Source organism: Arachis duranensis, chromosome 8 (genome assembly GCF_000817695.3).
Source record: "Arachis duranensis cultivar V14167 chromosome 8, aradu.V14167.gnm2.J7QH, whole genome shotgun sequence".
Lineage (NCBI taxonomy): Eukaryota > Viridiplantae > Streptophyta > Magnoliopsida > Fabales > Fabaceae > Arachis > Arachis duranensis.
This window is the reverse complement of record NC_029779.3, coordinates 3682381-3708580: the sequence shown is the minus strand read 5'-3', so window position 1 is coordinate 3708580 and position 26200 is coordinate 3682381. Positions and strand designations below refer to the sequence as shown.

The window sequence follows — 26200 nt, the reverse complement described above, 5'->3', positions numbered from 1 at the left end:
ATGTTATATAATTAATATCAATAATTTTATTTATTAAAAAATTACAAACCTTAAAACAAAAAATATACTTTATATATTATATAATTAATATCAATATCTTTTATTAAAAAAAATTTTATTTTACGATTGCCCAAAAATCGAAACTAATAATAGAGATATTATTATTATTATTATATGAACATATATGGACAAGGTTAAAAACTAAAATAAAAATTAAAGAGTGATCTGATGATGATAGATGACGTGTAGTATAAATATCTATGAACTACAAGACGAGGTAAAGCCAAAGGTCCACGTTTGATTCCTGTGTTAATTGAGTGTTTGTGTAGCTAGAAAATAGAAATAACATATTGGTGAAAATTCATGAGGTAGCAGATAAAATCGAAAAGTGGGGCTGCTCCTATGGAAATTTTTCTATGCTCACGTGCGTAGAATACCGCAGGACTAGACAATTTTATTTCAATTATTTTTTGTCATTGATAATCACAGATCAACTGCAAAGAGAAAAAATCAAAGAAATATTATAGAGTTAAATAATTTTATGTATCCATTTGTTATTGTTATAATTTGTTTAGTAAACTTTAAAATTTTCTATTTTAATTATTGTTATTAGTTTGTTCTTCTATTAAATATCGTTGTAACGGGCTAAATATGGAATAAAAACTAAAAGATCAAATTAATAATAAAAACTTAAAATTTAAAACTTATTTAAGTAAAGATTAACATGCATCATTAATTGATTAGGAGAAAAGAACGGTGGTTGTGTAACATATATTATAGCATTTTTATTTTATATTATTTATTTTGCAAAGATATTTAACTATGATGCACGGACACATACGGGACACGACACGACACGGAATACGTCGATACGTAAATTTTAAAATCTTATAAGATATAGAGACACACATACATATAAAATATAAAGTATCTTTTAGATAAATCATAATAATATTTTGATATTTTACTGATATTAAAATATAAATTAATTTTTTAGTTATTTTTAATATTTTATTTTAATTATATTAAATATTTAAAATATTTTTATTTNTATATTCCATACATAGACATGATAACTTAATAAAATATCCATACTTCATAAATATTTAATCATGTATCAACTTTTCATTTTTAAAAATTTCGGTCCCTATCCAAACACAGAGGGTAGCACCGAAAAGTCTCAAAGCTTAATAATTCATCCATAAATGGGTCCAAGTCGCTTTCACTTAGCTCCAGCTTGTTGCCGCAACCTGATATTTTATGCTACTTTATGTTATTGATAAAGTATAATTAGAATTAATGACATCAATTAGTATTATTTAATATATTTAAATATTTATTATAAAATATTATATTTTTATTATTTTAATTTTTTTATATTTATAAATATCTTTTATATTATATTATCTTACATAACTTCAATATTTATAAACCTTTTTTCTCTTGTTCCTCCCCTCCTTCTACAGTTAGTTTGCCAAATACTTTTGTCTAAAGAAAAAGATTATGCAGTAGTGTTTAGGATTTAGATTAAAATTGATATTTGAAAATAAAATTACCAATCAACTTTTTAAGGGCAAGTTATATAAATTAATTAATTAGATTTTAAATCTATTTAATTATAACTTTTTAAAATAACAGATAAATTTGTAACTTTTTTAATTTTATGTAAATTATTATAGAGTGTAGCAATTTTTATCTTGTACATAAAAAATGTAAAGTAAAAACTATATGTATAAATCGCTGCTAGATATAGACATACATGATACATATTTTTCAAATTTCGATTTATTCATGTAATTTGTCCACTTTTTAAATTTTATCGATTGATTAATATTATTATTATAAATAATAATTTTAAGCTTTTGTAAAATTTGGCAATACTTTTTTATGAGAATAAATTATTTTAAGAATTAGATTTTAAAATTTTAAATAAACATAAAAATAATATATTTTTACAGACAATTTTCCATAATAAACTAAAATTCTTTTAAACAAAAGCACCCACTTGAAAAAGGTTATGCTTTAGATTCAACCACTAAATAACTAAATACCAATAATGTTATTTGAAAAAAAACCAATAATGTTGGTATCAAACATATAAATTATTGGAGTTTAAAGGGATACATTTATTTCACTTATATATTCATTTTTTCTATGCCAAAATAGTAGAGGTGTTCACGAATTCAGGTTGATTTAAATTTAAAAAGAAATAGAAAATAAACTGATTATATTTTAATAGATTTGAGTTGTTTTAAATACAAAAATTTTGTATGTAGACCCGAACTAATTTAAATTGATTAAATTCGGATTGGATCTATTTGGTGGATAATTAAATATCTCAATTGAAAATAAAATTTTGAAGACTGAAAAAAAATTGTATAAAAAAAAGAGAGAACCATTTTATGTAAATAATATGTAATAATAATAAAAAATAAAAAACAATACATCATTAAAATTATACTTAAATAAATATCATAATTTAAGTTAAAAAATAAAATTACATATATATTATTATATTTTTTTAAATAATATAAACTTAAATTAAATAATCAGATTCATTCGAATTTTGCGATCTCAGAATCCATATCTAATTCAATTAAAATCAAACTAATCCAATTGAATTTACATTTGATTATCTTTTAAATACAAAACTAATATAATAAAATCAGATCGATTTTAGTCGGATAATCAAATTATTATCTGTACCCATAAACAGCGTTGCAAAATTGCAACTATTCAAGTAGATCGGAATTGGAAGGTACAGATAAGAGAGTTTGATTTTAGATGATAAAATTAGGACCCACGCATAAATCGCAATCCTTATCTTGCTTGTTTGTGTCGTTTCTCATCAAAATTTTGGAGAATGAAGCAACATACAAGTAACTAGTTGTATTGTAGTTGGACTACATACATGGACCATTGGTCCATTAAGTTATTAATTCTTACTACACCAATGCATAAGATAAAGTCAAGTCCCCAAAAACACGTGCTTCATTCAATTTTGTTGTATATGCTTCATTTTTTATTTATTTATACATTTATCTACATACTGTATAGTATGCTAGACCTTAGATATTCAGTTCTCGAAGAGGCAAAGCCAATCTAATATTGCGGAAGCTAAGATTAACTCATGCGTGTTACAATATAATTTTTCCCCTCCATTATTTTTAAGGAAAAATTCACACAGCAATTGGAGCAGTAGTAGTTGAGGCCTTTAGTCTATATAAGTATCCAAACAAATATGTCAATTGAGATACTCAATTATTTATAAACTAATTCGGGTGAGATGGACATTATTTTCTTTGATCTTTCTTTTTCTTAATCTAAAAATAACTCCTATTTCCCATATATAATATAAGTGATGAATAAAAAAGAATTAGTGCTTTCATTTTTTTTTTATAAAATTAGAAGTGAGACTCGAACCCACAATTTTTAAATAAATATAAAGAAATTATACAATTTGAATTATAACACGTTGATAATATTTTTATTTTCTTAAAATTTTAATACAATAATAATGTATAACAATTAACCTCTAATTTTAAGTAAGAAAATATATTTAAAGCACTCTTTTTTATATTTTTATGGTATAAAAGATAAATTTAGTATTTTTCTCAATTTTTTATCAATAACTTTTAATATTAATAATAGAAAATATATAAAAATTGTGTATATAAAAAGTATTACATATATAATTTATATATTTTTTTTCTCTCACTTTAAATTTTTTGAAAAATAATTTTATAACATTATATTTTTTATCAGCTTAAATTCTAAAAAAAAATTAGTTATATATAAAAAAACCCATATAATATTACTTTTTTAAATAATAGTTATTTTTGGTGAAAGATTTGATGCTTGATTCTTTGAGCAACGACCTAATTGAATTGAAGGTTATGCGTTTCTGGTCGTAAGAATGATGCAATAAGAAACAAAATCTAAACGGAATCAATTAAGGATAAGTGGGTCAGATACATAAGACAATAATCATGTGCGTGCTTCGGCGACTACTTATCCATTATTGTTCTCTTTCAACCCCCTCCATTATTCCTTTATTCTTATCCTACGCCACCATAAGATTACGATTAGTTTTTTAGGTAGCGTTTGTTTTGAGGTACTGAAACAGAGATTAAGATATTAAGATTTAGTATCGTATTTGTTAGTTTAGAGACTAATACTAAAATTTCTGTCTTTATCTCTAAAATTTCAGTATTTCAATACCTCCAAAAAATAGAGACACAGAGAACTAAAATTTTTAGATATAAAAACTGAAATTTTAATAACATTTTATACCTAAAATATTTTTATTTCAATTAATTAATTTCAATTTTACCCTTTGTGCAAATTAAATTAGAGTTTCATTCTTGTTTCAATTACTGTCTCCCATTTTAGAATACTGAGATTTATTTTAATCCTGTCTCTTAGTCTCTGTCTCTCAATATCAGTCTTTTCGTCTTTATCTCTCCACCAAACACTACCTTGAGACTGCAAAGATAATGCGTGATTGGTTATAAATAAAGTTTATCTTTCTAAAAGCTAGTAATAATAAACAATTGAGAAATTAAAACTTTGAAGAATTGAACGACTAGCTAACTCCAAACTTTGTCACTAGTACTCAAAGTTGTCAAGCACGAGAAACTCTTCAACCATAGCCCATGTCTATCAAATACTTTAATGTTCCTCCGATAAGAATGAATTTGGTATTTTAATATTTATTTATGAGTACATCCATGCATGCATGCATATCTATATTAATCAGTACAAAAGTTATTTCCTTGTACAAAGTAATAGTGAAATATATCCGAATAAGATTGAAAAGGTTGTTGAGCCTTTCAAAGAAAATTAAAGAGAGGTCCAATAATTTTGCAGGAATCCTTGACCGCATCGTCACTTATCTAGACTTATTATGTATTACCATTTTTATTAAATTTTGGGTTGGATGATTTTAGATTTTCTTTCACGCTCTCTTTTAATCTGACAAACAAATTAAAAGATTGATTTACTGCTAATACGAGCTGTATTTCAGAAATAATTTTAAAGTAATTATAATGAAAAATTGAAAGTCGCGTATATACAATTCTGAACTATTATTATATCATATAAATTTGAAACGTGTCTTGACAAAACGCTAATAGTAACGTGAAGTGTACAAGTAAACCAACAGAGAAGAATACAAAAAAGGGAAAAGTAGGAAAGACAATGATAGAAATGCATTATTGTTCAAAGGAAAAGAGGGACTGTCCCTACCCACCCAAAGTTCCAAATCTTCGTTGTATATTTGTATGACCACTTCAGATACATGCACTCACTAGCTAGCTAGGTTATGCAATGTAAACAAATTTCATAAGGATATATAGTAATATATATTAATTAAAATCAACGATTAAAATAATTGAAACACCGGTGTTTTCGGTATATTTAAAAGTTTTTCTAAAAAAGACAGCATTATAATATTTTTTATTTTAAATCATATTTAAAAAAAAAACTGGATCTTTAACCTATGGTTATAACTTTTTAGACAAAGTCACAATTTTAACTATGGTTAAGAATTAAGATACTCGTGATAAAAATTAAACTCTAAATATAGCCACAGCTGTGCAAGGAAGCTTCGAAGAAGGTGAGTTCTGTCCTCCTGGGGCCCACACCTGACATAGTATATAAGGGAAGGGTCCTACCCTCCCCCTAGGTACGTCACACTTTCCACCTAACCTATTCCCCACCTGCACACTAGCTGACTAGAGCGTCGGAGTGTCTTTTGCAGGTGGCACCCCCCTCATTCTCCTTCTACAACGAGTATCCGGCTACTCGGTAAGACCAGTTCCAGCACGATCGTAGAGGCCTTCCCACCATCTCACCGAATCACCCGACCTGTCCGGAAGCCGACTACCGAACATTGGCGCCGTTTGTGAGGATACGACCTAAATGGAAGTCGCGCTGGGTCCCGGAGACCAAGCCCGAGTAGCCGGAGCAGCGGGGGCAGCCTCCGTCGCCTCGCTAAGGGGGCGGCGGAGGTCCCCCCGACAACACACAGAACAGCACACGAGGACACGACCATTCGGGGGAACAGGCGGCGACAGCGCCATAATAATGCAGGAGCTGCGCCACAGGGTCCAGAACTTGGAGCGACAGTTGGCCGACCGGGAGCGGGACGAACGAGCTACCGATCCCAGCTATACTCCGTCCCCCGGAAGCGACGAGGAAGACTCTCACCGAAGCCGCCCGCGCCGTACATCTGCATCCCGAACGGAAGCGGAGAGCACGCGGGAGGAGTCTCCTATCCCGAGAAGACGAAACGACACGATCATCTACTCCCGGGGCAGGCTAACCCGCCGGGCGACAAGAGGTCGCGAAGACGAGGAAAGGAGATCCGAGAGAACACGACAACCTGTGATAATGGGCGCCACCCCGTTCCACCAATCTATCCTCGAGGTCCGGTTGCCGAAACACTTCGACAAACCGACGGACATGAGGTACGACGGAACTCAAGACCCTCTAGAACACCTCACGGCCTTTGAGGCCAGGATGAACCTGGAGGGAGTGGGGGACGAGGTAAGATGCCGTGCCTTCCCAGTAACCTTAGCGGGGCCAGCGATCAGGTGGTTTAACGGCCTCCCGCAAGGATCCATCTACAGCTTCTCGGACATTAGCCGTGCATTCCTGGCCCAATTCACAACACGGATAGCAAAGGCAAAGCACCCCATCAACCTTCTAGGGGTAACCCAGAGACACGGAGAGCCGACCAGGAGATACCTAGATCGGTTCAACGAAGAATGCTTGGAAATCGATGGCCTAACCAACTCGGTGGCCAGTCTTTGCCTGACTAACGGCCTCCTCAACGAGAACTTCCGAAAACATCTCACCACGAAACCAGTTTGGACAATGCACGAGATCCAGACGGTAGCTAAAGAATACATAAACGACGAGGAAGTCAGCCGAGTCGTAGCCGCCAACAAACGGCACTCCAGCTATAATCAAACCCGACAACAGGGCAATGGGGAAAGGCCAAAAGGACAAGCCAGGGAAGAGGCGCTAAGTAAGGCACCGAGGACATTCCCCCGAATCGGGAAATTCACCAACTACACTCCGCTCGCTCTCCCCGTCGCGGAAGTTTACCAACAAATAGCCGAGAAAGGAATTTTGCCGAAGCCCCGACCACTCAAGGACCGTATTGGAGGGAACAAAAACCTCTATTGTGACTACCACAAGGGTTATGGCCATCTAACGTAGGATTGTTTTGACCTGAAAGATGCACTGGAACAAGCGATAAGGGAAGGAAAACTAGCGGCCTTCTCCCACCTAATCAGGGAGCCAAGAAGGCGCTACCGCGACCAAGACGAAGAAGGCAAAACCCGCTCGGCAAAACAGCGACAAGAGCCAGAAGGCGGAGAGCACGGCCTCACTGTGATAAACGTAGTAACGGCCAAAAACGCCGCACCGAGATCCAGATCCGCACACAAGAAGGACACAAAGATATTGTCGATCTCCTCCTCGTCGACGCGAAACTCTAAGAAGCCTCCATTCATTTCTTTCGGCCCAGAAGACCAATGGTTCGACGACGTCCCGGAGAACCCACCCATGGTCATAACGGCCCGAGTGGGGACCGGCCTCGTCAAGCGCATCATTGTCGACACGGGAGCGGACTCGAACATCATGTTCCGCAACGTGTTCGATGCGCTGGGATTAAAGGATGCCGATCTAACGACTCACCAACACGGGGTCATTGGATTGGGCGACCACTTCATCAAGCCAGACGGAATAATATCCCTGCCAATCTCAGTAGGACAATCCCAGGACAGGAGATCGGCGATGGTCGAGTTCGTGATCCTCCGAGACTCCACCGCCTATAATATCATCCTGGGAAGAAAAACGATCAATGATTTCGAGGCCATAATCAACACAAAACTGCTAATCATGAAATTTGTTACCGACGACGGATCCATAGGGTCCATAAGAGGAGACCTTGAAACGGCGGTCGCTTGTGACAATGCCAGCCTCTCCCTTAGAAAGAAATCCAAAGAGGCGTCCGGTGTGTTCCTAGCCGACCTAGATGCCAGAATAGACGACAAGCCTAGACCAGAACCAGAAGGGGATCTGGAGAAGTTTAGAATCGGTGACGAAGAGGAAAGATTCACGTTCCGTTAACAAGAACCTCCCACTCGAGTTGAAGGAGCCTTTGGTCGAAATGATAAGAGCCAACAAGGACTTGTTTGCCTGGACTCCTGCCGACATGCCGGGCATAGACCCAAAAATCATCTCGCATCATCTCGCCGTCAAGGCGGAAGCACGCCCAGTGGCCCAATGGAGGAGAAAGATGTCGGCGGAAAGAGCAGAGGAGGTGGCCAGGCAGACGGCCAGCCTCCTAGAAGCAGGCTTCATACGGGAAGTCGACTACTCTACATGGCTCTCGAATGTAGTGTTGGTGAAAAAGCACAACGGCAAGTGGAGAATGTGCGTAGACTATTCTGACCTTAACAAAGCATGTCCCAAGGATTGCTTCCCCCTCCCTAACATAGATGCACTCGTCGACGCTGCGGCGGGATACCGGTATTTAAGTTTCATGGATGCTTACTCCGGCTACAACCAGATACCGATGCACCGTCCAGACGAGGACAAGACGGCGTTCATAACGCCAGGAGGAACTTTCTGCTATAAGGTGATGCCATTCGGCCTAAAAAATGCGGGAGCAACATACCAGAGGCTGATGAATAGGATATTCCACGACCTCATAGGGAAGACAGTTGAAGTCTACGTGGATGACATCCTCGCCAAAACAACACGACCTGACGACCTTTTGAACGACCTGGCGAGTGTATTCGCGTCCCTCAGGCAACACGGTATGAGGCTGAATCCCCTCAAGTGTGCTTTCGCTGTGGAAGCTGGAAAGTTCCTCGGGTTCATGATAACCCAAAAAGGGGTAGAAGCCAACCCGGAGAAGTGCCAGGCGATACTCCAAATGAAGAGCTCAGGTAGTATCAAGGACGTCCAGAGGTTGGCTGGTCGGCTGGCCTCACTATCACGATTTCTCGGAGCGTCGGCAACAAAAGCCCTACCTTTCTTCAATCTCATGAAGAGAGGAATGGCGTTCGAATGGACACCCGCATGCGAGGAAGCCTTCCGGCATTTCAAAGAGATCCTGGCGGCACCACCTGTCCTCGGGAAGCCAAAAGAAGGGGAGCCGTTATACCTGTATATCGCCATAACAGGAGAAGCCTTGGCCTCAGTTTTGGTACAAGAAGAAGGACGGACACAACAACCCGTCTATTTTGTTAGCAGGTGGACATAACAACCAGTCTATTTTGTTAGCAGGGCCTTACAAGGGGCAGAGCTAAGATATAACAAATTGGAAAAGTTAGCTCTGGCACTCCTGACCTCTTCGAGAAGGTTGACGCAATACTTCCAAAGTCACCAGATCGTCGTAAGAACGGATCAGGGGATCCGGCAAGTGCTCCAAAAACCCGACTTGGCGGGGAGAATGATGACCTGGTCGATTGAACTCTCTCAATACGACATACGATACGAACCCCGGCAAGCCATCAAAGCGCAGGCGATGGCGGATTTTCTGGTGGAAGTAGCGGGGGATCTGGTCGAAAACACGAACACACGGTGGAAGCTCCATGTAGACAGAGCCTCCAACCAGACGTTCATGGGCGCCGGGATCATCCTGGAAAGCCCGGCCGGAGTCGTATACGAGCAGTCAATCAAGTTCGATTTTCCCGTCTCAAACAACCAAGTAGAGTACGAAGCCCTCATAGGAGGCCTAACCTTAGCAGCGGAGGTCGGGGCAACAAGGTTGGAGATATGCAGCGATTCGTAAATCGTCACCTCCCAAGTAAACGGAAGTTATCAAGCTAGGGACTCACTGCTACAGAAGTACTTGGAAAGAGTCAAAGACTTGAGCCGAAAGTTTGAAGAAGTCACGATCCAGCACGTCCCGAGAGAGAGGAACACACGGGCAGATCTCTTGTCAAAGTTGGCTAGCACCAAACTGGGAGAGGGTAACCGGTCTCTAATCCAAGGGAAGTTGAAGGAGCCGGCAGTCACATTACACCTCTCGAACCTAAGCCCCTCCTGGTTGGATCCCATTATCGACTTCTTAGAAAACAGCAAGCTCCCCGACAACGAAAAAGATGCCAAAAAGTTAAGAAGGGAAGCCGCCAGATACGCCATCATCCAGGGTCAGCTTTTCAGGAAGGGATTCAATCATCCCCTACTGAAGTGTTTACACCCCGACCAGACGGGCTACGTCCTCAGGGAAGTCCATGAAGGATGCTGCGGCCACCATATAGGAGGCAAAGCCCTAGCGAGGAAGCTAATCCGAGCCGGATATTACTGGCCATCGATGATGGCTGACTCCAAGGAATTCGTTAAGAAGTGTGTCAAGTGCCAAGAAAACGCCAACTTTCATCACGCGCCGGCCTCTGAGCTCAGCTTGCTAACGGCCTCTCGACCATTCTCGCAGTGGGGAGTCGATCTCTTAGGACCTTTTCCCGTCGGCCCGGGACAAGTCAAGTACCTCATAGTCGCTATCGACTACTACACAAAATGGATAGAGGCCGAGCCGCTGGCTAGCATATCCTCGTCCAATTGCAGGAAATTCATGTGGAGACAAGTCATAACACGATTCGGTATCCCGGAAGTCGTCATCTCGGACAACGGGACACAGTTTACCGACAAAAAGTTCACAGAATTCCTCACCGGCCTGGGCATAAAGCAGAGATTCTCCTCGGTAGAGCACCCACAGACAAACAGGCAGGTCGAGTCCGCAAACAAGATCATCCTGCAAGGGCTCAAGAAGAGGCTGGATGGCAAGAAAGGCGCTTGGGCCGACGAGCTAGCCTCGGTCCTCTGGTCCTACCGAACAACCGAGCAATCCTCCACTAAAGAGACACCTTTCCGACTAACCTACGGGTCAGACGCAGTGATACCCGTAGAGATCGGAGAGCCGAGTCCACGATTACTCCTGGAGGGAGTAGAGGAAGCCGTCGAGAAAGACCTGATAGAAGAAACCTGGGAAATGGCCCATCTGGCAGAAGCAGCGCTAAAACAAAGAATGGCCTTACGCTACAATGCCCAAGCACTCAAAAGAAAGTTCGAAGAAAACGACCTCGTCCTGAGGCGTAACGACATCGGCCCGTCTACCACGGGAGAATGCAAACTAGCGGCGAACTGGGAAGGACCATACCGAGTCAAAGAGGTAATCGGGAGAGGAGCATACAAGCTAGAAAGACTCAACGGCAAGGAAGTCCCGAGGACATGGAATGCATATAACTTAAGAAGGTTTTATTCCTAAGCCATTTATTTTGTAATAGCACTTCAATGTCTTTGTTACAATGATTGAACCTGCCCAATTTCTACATGCTATATTTGCCTATGTCATTTTCTAATTTCTAACTTTTGAGCGACCAATATGAGAACGATGATACGCGGCCTCGGGACTGATCACCCCGGGAGCCACTCAGTCCAAAAATACGGTGAGCGACCACAACAAGAACGCACGCCATAAACGGCCAACGCGAGTAAACGGAAAAGCGAAGTAAATCGACAACAAATAAAACAAGTTAAACTTACGGGCAAACGAGCCCACAAACCCATTAACGGGCACCAAAGTCGCAATAAAAAAGTTCAACAAAAAGAAGTTCAAATAGTACAAACATCACTTTTTCGGCATATCAACAACTTTGCCATCCTTAATGGTCTTGAAAACTCCGATCGCCGACACATCGAAGTCCGGAGAAACGATCTTCACCTGAGCTTTGAGGGCCTCTTCAATCATGAAAATTGCATTTTTGCCCTGCTCCTTGACTTCCTTGTGCTTTCGTTTGAACAGCTCGGCCTCCTCCCAGGCAGCCTTGGCAGCCGCCTCCGCTTCGTCCCGCTCTTTCTCCAGAGCGGACACCCGACCTTGCGCAGCGCTCAGCTGGCTCTTCAAGGTCTGCTCTTGCTCCGTCAAACGGGACACGGAGGCGTCGGCAGTTTTCAATTTCTCCTCGGTTAAAGCGGTCTTTTTCTGAGCGGCGTCAAGCTTGTTCCCCGCTTCAACCAACTGATCCTGAAGCGTTTTTACTTGGGTTTTGTACTTGTTATTGGCATCAACCGCAGACTCAAGCTTCCGACGGAGTGAGGCCATACCGGAAAGCTCAAACTCGGCCTTTCGGGCTATGGCCGCACCACAAAGGAGGGTACGGTACATCCACCGAGCCTACCCCGAGAGGTCGGTGCCATGGAAATGATCCTCCATGCCCGGAAGCAGCTGGGCATCTATGAAGGTCCCGGCATCAAAATTCCTTTCCATGACAGTCAAAACCCCCTCGGGACTTGACTGCGACCTCTGTCTCTTGGGGGTGGGGATGACGGACAATTCTTCCTCTTCCTCCCGGTGAGAAGAGGACGAGTGCCCGGGAATTGGAACCTCGGCAGGAATTGGGGTTTCGGAAGTAGGAGTAGCAACTTTGGCAGACGTGTCGACTTTAGGAGGAGGCACTTCCGGAGGAACCGTCACCTGCTGTCCTCCGGTCTCCTCGCCCTCGTCATCCTGAAGAAAGGTTTGATACAAGTTATCCATGCCGGTCACTTCGGCAGAAAGCCCCACTACAGAACAAATTGAAAAATAAACAAGTTAATGGAAGCAGCAAAGGAAAATTCAAACAAGCGACTACACGACAAGAGAACTCACGGATATAATCTCGGGCGGTACAACTTCACACAACTAACCAGCAAGTGCACTGGGTCGTCCAAGTAATACCTTACGTGAGTAAGGGTCGATCCCACGGAGATTGTTGGTATGAAGCAAGCTATGGTCACCTTGTAAATCTTAGTCAGGCAGACTCAAATGGATATGGTGATGAACGAAAATAACATAAAAGATAAAGATAGAGATACTTATGTAATTCATTGGTAGGAACTTCAGAAAACCCTTTCTTGTGTTTCCCCTCCGTTGAAGGGTTAGTTAGATTAAAGAAAAATAGGAAGACGTCAACAGAGATCGGTAGCTCTAAGTACTCGCACACCATCTCAAAGCAGCGAATGGATGCCCAGCTGTTCGGGTGCAATTGAGACGGTGCCACGGAAATCCGATTTAGGAGGCTCATTTGAAAGGGGGAAAAGGGGATGCGGACCCCGACCTGAGTGAACATTGCCTTGTAAAACCAGATCCAATCGGCAACCCGGGGGGCATTGAAATTAATTTCATAAAGCCGCTCGTGAGGGGCGGGGACATAAACATCATAGTTCGCCTCCTCGTCGGTGCCCCCACAGAGATATTCGGCCTAGCGAAATTCCGTTAGCTCCTCCTCACCCATCTGATTGGGAGAGTTCCTGAGGTCGGAAACCACCCACGCATACGGGTCATAACCCGCGGCGGAGCTTGAAGCTCGGCTAACGACACGAGGCATACCTACAGTGGGGGCACCGCGCGGTTAGTCCGTGAGGCCAGAATCCGGGAAAAACCCAAAGAAACCCCTCGTGCCGTGACCACAAGGGGGACCAAACAAACCAAGACCAAAACAAAAACATAAACCCCCCATGACACACCACAGTCAACAAAAGAAAAAGAAAGTGCATCCACAAAAATGCGCCCATAAACAACAAGAAAAAGAGTAAGCATAGGAAAAATGATCATGGCAGACATGCAGACAATCATTGAAGTAAAAGGAAAAGGAGTAGTTACCTGGATGAATTGAGAAAATTCAAATAAGGTCGAAGCACACTAGAGCAATGGAAACAACCTTTGTGTGATGAGAGCGCAGGAAGGACGAATGGGCAGTATGATCAGGAAAGCAAAGTAAATGGAAGAAGAACAGAAGCATAAAACTGTTCAAAACCGCTCTAGTGGAAGCGTGAAAGACCTGGGGGCAGAATCGTCTTTGCACACACGGGATTTTTCAATCTTTTATGGGCATTTAATGCCCCACGCGAAAAACGAGGCGACAAAGGAACGCCCCGAACCACGAACGGGCACGCATGCGGGCAGCGCGTCACCCACACGAACGGCCGACCAAACGACAATGATGATAGAAGACTCGCCGCCAACAGCCTATACGGCTGATTATCGGCGCGTGGGGGCACTGTTACGGCCTGGCCCAAGTCACGTACGGGTCGGCCCGACCCATTGAGAACCCGACCCGAGCGGTCGAGCTCTCAGCGTTCGCCACGACACCTGGACACGCGTCCTCGCCATTCCCCTAACACAGTTGGGGGGAATCTTCGTGGAAAGTGGGCTCGTCCCCTCTGGGCCCACCTCTGACACAGTATAAATAGGGAAGGACCTGCCCTTCCCCAAGGTACGTCATTCCCTTTCATTTAATCACTTTCCCGCCTGCACATCGCTGACTAGAGCGTCGGAGTGTCTTTGCAGGTGGCACCCCCCGACTAGAGCGTCGGAGTGTCTTTTGCAGGTGGCACCCCCCTCATTCTCCTTCTACAACGAGTATCCGGCTACTCGGTAAGACCAGTTCCAGCACGATCGTAGAGGCCTTCCCACCATCTCACCGAATCACCCGACCTGTCCGAAAGCCGACTACCGAACATATATTATAATAACGTAGTGGTGGAATTAGAAATTTTACAGAGCCCAATTATTTTCATTACAAAATGTGGTTTAATTCTTTAATTCTCACCTCTCTCTTAGCTCGGATCGTAATAGAGAATGAAGCATAATATATAAAAAGAGAAACATATATTATTAAGCAAGTGATCACATGTGAGTGTGGGGTGGGTCAGTAGACAGTAGGTGAAGTGAGGTGAGATAATAATGCCAAAATCAATAGGCCTTTGCATCCACATGTCTGCTGGGACCATCATAGTGCCCCTAAAATCAATCTCAAACAATTGATTCAATAATTCAAATTCAAACAAATCTAGCTAGTAACTATATAAGATGTAGTTAATTAGCAGTTATTGGTAATAATATACATTTGTACGGTACATACGGTGTGATCTCTTTGTACTGCATCATATATATATATATATATATATGTACTTCACTTTTTCTTACACCATTGACATTCATGATTCATTATTGTAGTGATTTAAAAGGAAAACCGCTCAGTGCGTGGCTTAGCTCCATGAAGAGAACAAAACTATGTATGTATATCTGTCTTCATATCACATTTTTTCTTGATTTCATGAAACAATGATACAAAAATAAATAATGTTATCATAATATTAATTGTTAGGTGCATATCACTACAAAAATCTCTATCAAAGAAACTATGCATTATGCATGTGTGACTATGACCCGACAACACCCGTGTTTCCGAAAATTGATTGCCAATTAGTAAAAAGTTTAATTAGTTGCACTACTAATCAAAATTCTTAGGTAGCCATTACTATTTTTCAACGCCTTTACAACTACGATTACTGGCGCTAATAATGAAATCAAATTAAAGTTGCATTGTCTCGCAAGGGGATAAGATCGGATCATATATATGATTAACCACAAGTAATGCGCATGTCATTGATCATTATCACCATGCAACAGTACGTAGTGTAAGACTAACAACTTAATGATATTACTATATATATATTATGAAACTTAATGAAAAATTAAAGGTAATTGATCGAATTCTAGTCTTTTACATTAGAAAAATTTAATTCAATTTTCAAAGTTATCTCAAGAGCGAAGGAATATTTCACACTACTTATAAATTATCTTTAAAGAATTTAGAAATGATAATCTAAAACGTGAATATTTATAAATGGGTGACCCAACAATATTGAATTAGATATGTTCTAATATCATATTTTAATTAAAATTCAATAGGTCTAACTTAACTTCAAATACTAACTCGCCAAATGAATGATATTTCACACTTATAAATTACTTAAAAATTTTATTTATAAATACATCAAGAAAGGGTGTCGGCAGCTTCATCAATTCATCACGTTAGGAAATGAAATGAAATGAATGATATTGGCAATGTTCGTAGGTTCCTTTTCTTGTTTGTTGCATAGCAAAGCAATAATGAAAAGGCTCACTCAAAATCATAATTCATGTCAAAATGGTCCCTTCACCCTCGCTAAGCTACCTGTGGCTCCAACTTGTTCGCACTGTTAGATATTTATTTATTTATTTATTTTTATATATATGCTTACTAATAATAAGGATATATTGGTTATTTTTCTTTTCGATATTATAACACTAAATGACTAAAACCGGACTATGAAACGTGAGAGATTGATTGTATATATGACCCTCCGTAACAAAAATATTTTATATATATTAAAAATTAATTATCAAATTATATAGTCGCTATATATCTATGTATATATTTATATTTTATATATTGGTTCATATTATTTTTTAACTAAATTAACTATGAAAATAATTAAATAATTCATAATAAAACAATAATCAAACTAATAAAGATAAATAATAATCAAACTTATTTTATATATACGTACTGATTGATTGATGACTGATTTCTTCTATTGGAGTTAATATAATTGTTAATTTTGTTTTTTTATGATATTTATCTATCCGACAAATTAAAAAGTTAATCTATCACAAATACTAGTTATATTTAAAAGTTTGTTGTTAGTCAATAAATATTACTATAGGTATAAAATGAAAGTCAAATCTTCGATACTTGTTTAATTGAACTAGCTAATGAGCTAATTATTAAATCAACTCAATTTTTTTATTAATATAATAATAACAATTAGTATTTTAGGGAGGGATAAAAGAGATGGGTTTAGATGAGAAATTAGGAGCCACATTAATTCTAATTTTGTTGAGTTGTGAGAGTAGAGGGCGGCGACATTGCATTTGCATGTGCGTGTCACTTTGTTGTGTAGCATAAAGAAAGAAAAGTCTCAAAGCTAGCTTAATAATTCATATGAAACTGTGTCCCTTCCACTTTCCCCCCACCTTAGTGGGGGATCTAGATATTTTCATACCCCTTACTACAGAAATTTCAGATCAAGACATGTTATGTGGCTATAGCAGATTAACAAGTAGTTGTAAGATCTAAATTACGAAACCAATGCTTGAAATTATTTTTTTAATTCACAAAGTTTGAAGTTTTCACCATCAACACGCCATGTTATGTTGCCATCAATAATGTTGATTTTGAAGGCTGTTTAGCCACAATCCACATATACACTAAATACCCAAAAGTCTTCGGTGGGTCTCACTACAGTCAGCATGCAGCCACCACAGTTAATGCTTATCCCAATAAAATGATTAGTTGATTTACTATTTCTCAAAGGTGCCTTCAATATTGAAAAACTTTAATGCATTAAGGTACTATGATAAAATTCGTATATATTAACTTTTATTCTTGGCAATAGAAAAATATCATCAGTATTGACAAAAAAAAAAAAAATCAAAGTCAGAGGCATAACCATTTTGAGGTGGTTGATTTTAATTTAGATGGAAACAAATTTATCAAGTAATAGTAGATAAATTTATACCGAATAATCCACAAATTAGCGAAATCAATAGAGCATCCACTACCGTAACTAATGTCGACAAATAACAGACCTTTTTTGATGGTTTTTAAAAACAGTAACTTAGGTACTAACACATAGATGAGAAGATTGAAATTTAGTATTATGTTTGTTGGTTCAGAGACTGGTATTAAAATTTTTATTTTTATTAAAAAGATTTTAGTATTTTAATACTTCTAAAAAGTAGAAACACAAGGACTAAAATTTTAATAATATTTTATATCTAAAATACCTTCCTTTCAATTAATTTCAATTTTACTTTTTGTTCAAGTTAAATTAGAATTTTATTTTTGTTTTAATTTCTGTCTCTCACTTTGCATCAAACAAAATATTGAGATTTATTTCAATCTCTATCTCTCCGTCTTAGTCTTTCCATCTGTCTCTTCATCAAACTCTATTTTAAGAGTACTTTTATTTTTATAATTTTATATTTTATATAAATAACCAAAATATTGATTTTCTTTCATTAAATTCTCTTGCATAGCCTATTAAACAAGTAAATGACACGGAAATAACGTTTCATGTTAATTTTCTGTTTCTCCAAAACACACAAGCATTAAAAATCATTCCATAACAACATGTAGCATAGCCTAACAAAAAGGGGGAAAAAAAAGGGAGAAGAGAGCTTGCATTATTGAGAACATGCATACACCTCCCACATATACATCAACAATGGAAAACAACGAAACACGGATAAAGAAAATGAGCAAAGGCTGCAAGACAACAAAGACATCGTGAAAGATGTGATTCAATTCATTGAATTAGCGACCAAGCTTAGCTTGTATGTTAGCTTTAATTATCATCACTGATCAAGAGCTTTGATGGTAAGTATATATATTATGTATTTCAGTAATGTTCGTGCGTATTAATTAGTGTCGTCTGTGCTTGAAAATTAAACAAAAAAGGAGGAAAGAAATCTCGATGAGCGAGGAGAATCTGAAGTCTATATATATATATATATATGTGTGTGTGTGTGTGTGTGTGTGACTTAGCTCTTGCGTGGTTTCTAATAATGGTATTAATTTGTTTAGGGCTTAATTATATATTCACATAACGTGTTCCTATACATACAGCTGATATTTTTTGCAGGAGTGGAGTGGAATTATATATAGTCCTTCTTTGCCCAGAAATGTTGCTTCTCTCACACAGTATGTTTTTACTTTCTACCCTCAACTCCACTTTTTTGTTTGTTTCTTATGTGTTATGTTAAACATGCTTTATTATTAGCTAAAACAAATTAAAAACTTCAAAAACCCTGCTAACAATTTCCTTCATTAATAATAACATGGTTGAAAAATTTCAAAAATGCAATCTCGTAAAACAAATTTCTTACTCTCAAATAAATTTAACTTGAACACATGATAACGTAATGTAAGAATACGAGTAGTCACCCATTTTTAAAAAATCTTAAAAATATAAAGTTATGTATAAGTAATACGAGATCTGAATTCTCTGCAATGTTATCAAGGATAATTACTACATCATATCTACACGTATCCCATTGAACTAGTTAAATTAACATTCAAACGTTTTAATTTATGCCTTGTCTGGTTTAATACCCAATCCAAAATTTTGCTGATACCGGACAGATCATGAACATAGCAACGTGGCGTTCTTCTTCTATTTTAATTTTTCTTTTTTTTTGTTTATTTATTTATTTTGGTGTGTGTTACATGGAAATTGAACTAGGAACATATGGGAGAGAAAACACATGATCATGTACTTGGTACCGACTGGACTATTCCCACTTTCCCAATTGGCAATGAAAATAGCATTTGGGCCAATTCAGAGGCAAGTTTCTTTTATCATATACAATATGTTTGCAATTAGAATAGTCCGAAATCAACTTGAATTTATCTAGTGGTTAATTTATTAATATGCTTAAATAAGTGTGGAAATTCAAACTCTGCTTTGTGTATACAATAATAAAATTAAAAAAAAAGAAATAATGTGAAAAGAATAAAGATTATTTTTTTAATAAAAAAATTCACCAAAAAAAAGTTGTCATGTGTAATACACATATCTTTTTGAAATGGAGAATACTAGGGGACAATGATTTTTTTGAACAATATAAACAACTATCAATCAAATTAAAACACACTATACTTCTAAATTAATTCTCTAAATTTTAATATTAAAATAACCATCCGTACACTAATAAAATAAACATCCGATATATCTATTATTTATATTGTTTAATATTTTCATTGTTTATCTATATTTTTTTGAAATAAAATTTAGTTAAAATCTTTACTTTTTACTCAATTTTATCTTTTATCGAACAAAATTTTCTTACAATTAATGTCAAATCCTGCTTGATAAAAAGTGAATATCCAACTTGATCTCTGATGATTTTTTTAAAGGATTATGAGACTCTCAAACAAAAAAATATTCTTTTTAATTTTTGATATTTAATTTTGTAGGACTGGTTAGTTCTTTTGTCAATGATCTCTTTTCAAAACATATTTACGTGACATGTTAATCACTAATATATCTTCTATTTAATTTTTATAAGTAAAAACAATCTAAAAATCACTAATATTTATTAGTTATACACAATAAATTTAGTTAATATATCTGAAAAAGATAATAGAAAAATAAAAATAATAATTAAATAATCTTGATAATTATCCTTAAAAGACAATGAGACTCTCAACAAAAAGGAATTTGTTAATCCTAATTAGTTCTTAATGGATAAATCAATAATTTAACACACTATGTAGGCTTATTCCGTTAATATCGATAGAAATATTGACATAGAAACTAATCAGTTTCATAAAAATAAAGATCAGAAGCAGAAAAAAATATTTTTTTTGTTAAGAGACTCGTTATCTTTTGAGGCAATTGTAATAGACTGTTTAAGATTTTTTTCTCGCTTGATAAATGATAATTTCACCATTTTTTCCCGTTAACATTCTCAAAACACTTGTAGAGTTGTTGGGTGTAGGCGTAAGTTGGGGTTGTGATTACGATCGTACGTTTGAAGAACGAAGGCTTGCAACTTTCAGGTTTGAAGAAGGAAGAAGAAAGAAGCATATCGGGTATGGTATAACGATTGCCCTCTAGCCACTGAACTTTTTCAATTTTTGTGTAAATTATAAATTTTCATTTATAGAAATCTACAGATAAAATTAGTTTCGTTTATTCATAAATAGCTAAATATGGAACCAAGTGGTAGCCAAATTTAACTGTCCCTTATCCTCTTCCGTACAACCATTTTAACCTTCATAAATAAATTTATAAACATTTTTAACATTTTTTTTTGTTTTTCACGGTATTCTCCAGTCCGGCAGGTTAAGGACTAATCCGCCGCGGTACTGAGCTCCATTTAAGGGTTTGTCACTGGCCAATAGATTGCTGCATACATTTAAGTGGACTAGTGAACCAATACTAGACCAACCCAACTTGGTTAACATTTTAAACATTTTTTATTACCAAATTCGTGCAATATATGTTAGGGCTTTTTTTGGGTAGTGTATGCTAGGACTGTTTGTTCATTTGTTTTTCTTTGGGGACCGGAACACGTTAGGACTTTCTAAAGAAAGTCCACTTAACATCTTTTTGAATGAAAAAAAAAAACCCATAGAAAACAAAATATAAGAGGCCAATAAAAGATAGCCCAGTTCGTCTTTAGGGCATTGAAATAATAACCAATGACAATAAAAATTTTAAGACCCAATAAAAATTTTAAGACCTAATCAAGTTGGATTGATATAGTAATTAGCTTATTTAAAAATTCGAATTTTCACCGTGACAAACCCTTAAATAGTAACCTTTCAAATGAAACTCAGTACCATGATAGATTAACCCTTAACTTGGGAGATACCATCAAGGGGATAAAAAAATTTTGACCAACAGTCCAACACCACATATGACCACTAATTAGATCCCATAAGCCGCATTATTTAGGAAACATAATCAAAGGCTTTAGAGGTTGGATAGAGTTGCAATATCTTAATTATTCTGTAGAATGCTATTACTTTCTCAAGATGGCATGCATAAGAAATTACACCAGAGAGAAGAGTGCTCAAAAACCTAGTGATAAATAACGCAAACAAAACATTATTTATTTTGAGACGACAGCTTAAAGGAGTTGCATAGACAAATTTGTAGGTATATATTTGGTATTTGGTATACAACACAAATATATTGCTATATCAACCCTTTAAAGTGATCCAAACTGGCATTATCCTTATCATAATCCTTCCACATCTGCAACTCTTGCAAACAAACTCTCTGCTTTGGTGTGCCAAACAGCCTTAGATGCTTGGCCTCACGTTCAGATGAGATGCTAATTTCTGACCAAGAGAACGATCCGCCTGCATAACGATACAAAGAGAAACATTGAATGAGCAAACCAGTATAGATTCATTCGGCATTCATGAAAATAAAGTTCATCAAGCGATAAATTTGCAATTCAAGTCTCACCTGAGACCAGTATGAGATCCAGATGCTGCGGATTTCATGGGTGACACGTGGGTCAGACAGCGCATCGACCCATCGGCGGATAAATCTATCTTGCCTGCACAACAAGCAGAGAGAATCCAGTTATACAGACATCAGCAAATATAATATACTGTATTAATCACATCATTGGTTTATGACAGGAACCTGTCCGGTGCAAAAGAACGGTATCTCTCTCCTGGTTGCTTGAAGTTGTTCTCCTTCTCAATTATGGTCTGCATTAAGAAGTAGAGTTGCTTACACATTGTTGATCAATAAAGGAGACATTTTGAGGGGTTCTTTCTTCTTTTTAAATAAATCAACTACCTTTCATATTAACTTTGGCCTAACTTTATTGGCAACTAAGAAATATAACTGATTTCAAGTTGGAAGACATTTAAATATGAAGTATTCACATTCACGATAAGAAATCCATCAGAACATACCTTCTCACGCCTTCCATTGAGAATAACAGAAGGAATGGGGACCTTTTCTGCATGACGAACAGGATCATACCTTGAAGGGAAGTAATTGATCTGTGAAATCAAGCATTCAGTCAACAGAGAAAAAGAATGAAAGCAGCTAAAGGCATTTTGCAATATCACAAGAGGAGTTACACATGTACAAAAAAGGTAAAAGCACTACTTTAAAGTGGCAACCAGCTTCTGATCCAAAATTTGAATAAGGAAATTGCAGACAAAGATAAAGATTCACCTCTTCATCCCTGTGCATGAAGTTCATAAAACCCTCATGATGATTGTTGTGGTGAGCACACTTGGGAGCATTAACAGGGAGCTGCAAATAGTTTGGTCCAAGCCTGTGCCTTTGTGTGTCAGAGTAAGAGAATATCCTAGTCTGAAGCAACTTGTCATCTGAATAGTAAACACCAGGTACCACAATTGCAGGGCAGAATGCAATTTGTTCATTCTCAGCAAAGAAATTATCTATGTTCTTGTTCAAGACCAAACGACCAACAGGCTGCAGGGGCAAGATGTCCTCGGGCCAGGTCTTAGTCACATCAAGCGGGTCAAAGTCAAATTTGTCTTCATGGTCGGGATCTATAGTTTGAATGTACAGTTTCCACTCAGGATAGTTGCCCGCAGCAATCGAATCATAAAGATCTTGAGTAGCATGGCTGTGGTTGGATCCTCCGACCTTAACAGCATCATCCTCTAACAGACACTTAACCCCACATGTGGGCCTCCAGTGAAATTTAACATAGTGTACTTTCCCAGCCTTGTTGATCAGAGTATAAGTGTTAACACCAGAACCATCCATATGCCTGTAATCTTGTGGGACACCCACATCATCAAACAAAAAGGTGAACATGTGAAGGCTTTCTGGGTGGTGGGAGAAGAAGTCAAGAATCCTCCAATTCTCCTGGATGTGGGACTTGGGATTGGGTTTAAGGGCATGGACCATGTCTGGAAACTTCATCCCATCACGAACAAAGAAGACTGGAAAGTTGTTTCCAACAAGGTCGAAGTTACCCTGTATTTAGAAATTGCTTCAAAAGATAAATACATTTAAACATATAAAACATCTTTTAATATTTGACATTGAAAGGTATATTTATTAAATTGTGTGGTATGGTCCTAAATGATTACCTCCCGGGTGTAAAACTTCACAGCAAAACCACGAGGATCCCTCAAGGTTTCAGGGCTGCCACGCTCGTGAATAACAGTTGAGAAACGGACAATAACGGGTGTCTGAACTCCGGGGGCACGAAGGAAATCGGCACATGACAGGTGAGTAATGTCATGTGTGACCTCAAAGAAACCCTTTGCACTTGCTCCCCTAGCATGGACAACACGTTCTGGGATCCGTTCCCTGTCAAAGTTTGCAAGCTTTTCGACAAGATGATAATCCTCTAGGAGAATTGGACCTGCCAAAAGGGTTAAAAGAAAAAAAAAAGAAAGAAAATTCAGTGAAACAACACTCATCTAAATTCACATCCTAGCTTTACACAAACAGACGGGATACATAAACACCCTCCTTAAGAAACCCAAACTATAAATAAAAATTCCATAACAAACAAAGGAAAAAAATACACAGTGTTTTGTTTAAACATAAGAAAAGATACGGAACTACTACAACTCAATACTCCACAGTCTACACTTGACAATCAGATTACCTTGAAATAAAAAATATAATCATCACAAAGCTAAGAGTGTTTAACAAATCAAAATTATTCATAAATGGAAGCAAATCAAATCGGACCACATTAAAAAGTATGTTATTTCCTAGGGATTTCAGCAATATTAAGCAAACAAGAAGGCATTCAAATAAGTTAATATGTAAAATAATACAACATATACATCACAAATCCAATATATATTCATAACCTCTAGACACAGAAAATTGTTCATCGCCCAAAAAGGATAAAGAATAAGAAGAAACCTCTATTTCCAACGGTTAGGGATGAGTTGTTGTTCCAAACGGGAGCACCGGAGTTTGTGGTCCAGAACGGAGAGTTGAAGGCGCTGGATGGCCGGTACTGTATGAAACGGAGAAAAAAGGCAATGATTTCAATCACCAAACACCGTTTCACAATTAAATTGATCCGCAAAAAATGGCTCAATTAAACAAAACTTTAAAGAAGCATGAAAAGTCAAAACCAAAAGGCTTAGCTTTAACAGATTCACGAGAATCGTTTTCAGAGGAACGGAAATCGATATGAATGATCTTATGATTAAGAGTTTGCGTACCTTGTAGGGATCCATGGACTTGGAATGGCTGAGAGTGAGAAACAAAGACGAGATTGTGAAAAACAAAGACGAGAGAGTTTTCGTGTGGGAAACACAATAAAAGCGAGTATTTTACGCTTTATAAAGGCTCTCCTTTTTCTTCTCTATTATTTTTTTAACTTCCTTCTATTATTAGTGGCTTGGCAATAAAAAATAAAAAATCCATTTTTTATTTATATTATTTTTTATAAAAATAATCCATCTTACAATGTTAACTAACGTGAGATTAAACAATCCATAAATAATTTAGTATCATAAATTCATTTCTCTAATTAGGCTAATTCCCTACATCACAAATTATGAAAAGTTTCCATTTTAACCAAAATACTTAAAGCATTAGTAATTTAGTGATCAATATAAAAGCAAGCAGTCAGGATAAGGCCTAAGGGTAACGAAAACTAAGGTTACATTAAAAACTTAAATTAAATATATATGACATAAAATTGCGGCATAATTAGTTGTAAAAAATTGTATATAGTTATTCAATCATATTAACGAATATAGTTAATTTTTAAATGATAAATATCAAAATTAATTATTTTTATTTATGTGATAATATAAATTCAATTATTTATAAAATTAAATTCATAAAAGATTGTCTAATTTAGTAAAAAAAGTTTAAATTCGATTGACATATTTAAAATTTAATATTATAAAATTATCAAATTGAAATTTTATCTATCTTTGATTAGAATAACAAAGTACTACTAAATCAGCAATATCTTATTCGCAAATTAGCAGCACCTGTATTTTATTTTCGTTTTATTAAAGAGCAAAGTCAATTTATTTTGAAAATGAGAAAAACTTTTTTTTTTAAGACTAAGATAACTCCAACAAACCATTGATGCATACGCAAACGGAACTTTAAATGATAATTCGTTTAAATGGATATATAAAATTGATGGAGAGAATATTTTATGGAAGGTAATAAATTAGGACCCACAATGATTATTAATTAATACATAATTGGCATTTAAAATATTTTATGGTGGGAAGTGGAAAGATATAGATAAGAGTTTTGGAAGAATATGAGGAAAGGATTAAAATAGCAGTATTTGAGAACATCATGGATTCATGGTTCCTTATCTTGTTTGTGGCATTTTCTTCAAAAAATTGCCAGAGCCACTTGTGAGAAACGGCGACATGGACCAGTAGTATAGTGCCACGTATGCTAAAGTCATTGAAATGTGTGTTTTTCATCACAATCTTGAATCTTGGCCATAGAGATAAGCAAGGAGCCACTTTTAATTTGGAAGCTCTGACAATTAGAGATGCTCTCATCTTCGAATGTTCACACTTGATCACTTCTAAGTTCTAACATCACAAAATGCTAAACATGCCACGCCCTCCTGTAATCTTCAGCATTCTTGTGCACGTATAATTGCTTGGTTACTGTTTTACTAGAATAGAACAAGCTGAGATTTGTTGAATAGGATAATTCTTTTTGATCTTTTATTTACTTTTAACTAAATTAGAGAAAATTTTACTCTTTTCTTTTAGATGCTAAAATAATACTCTCATTTTTTTATTTGTAAAATATATATTTTTATTTTTTATAATTA

General features: G+C 36.9%; 1 protein-coding gene and 1 long non-coding RNA gene across 2 annotated transcripts; one reads left to right on the top strand and one right to left on the bottom strand.

Annotated features, from left to right (window-relative positions):
* Nucleotides 1–17935: 17935 nt before the first annotated feature.
* On the top strand, nt 17936–20600 carry LOC107460210 (uncharacterized). Its single transcript, XR_002366407.2, has 3 exons — nt 17936–18272; nt 18522–18596; nt 19138–20600. It is a non-coding gene; the product is annotated as an uncharacterized LOC107460210 (long non-coding RNA).
* Nucleotides 20601–21494: 894 nt separating this feature from the next.
* LOC107460207 (catalase isozyme 1) lies at nt 21495–24768 on the bottom strand. Its single transcript, XM_016078544.3, has 8 exons — nt 24600–24768; nt 24292–24388; nt 23499–23776; nt 22606–23382; nt 22338–22427; nt 22060–22127; nt 21877–21970; nt 21495–21767 (listed from the first exon to the last, which is right to left on the bottom strand). The coding sequence occupies exons 1-8, from the start codon at nt 24612–24614 to the stop codon at nt 21708–21710; spliced, it is 1479 nt and encodes a 492-aa protein (XP_015934030.1). The 5' UTR covers nt 24615–24768; the 3' UTR covers nt 21495–21707.
* Nucleotides 24769–26200: the final 1432 nt, after the last annotated feature.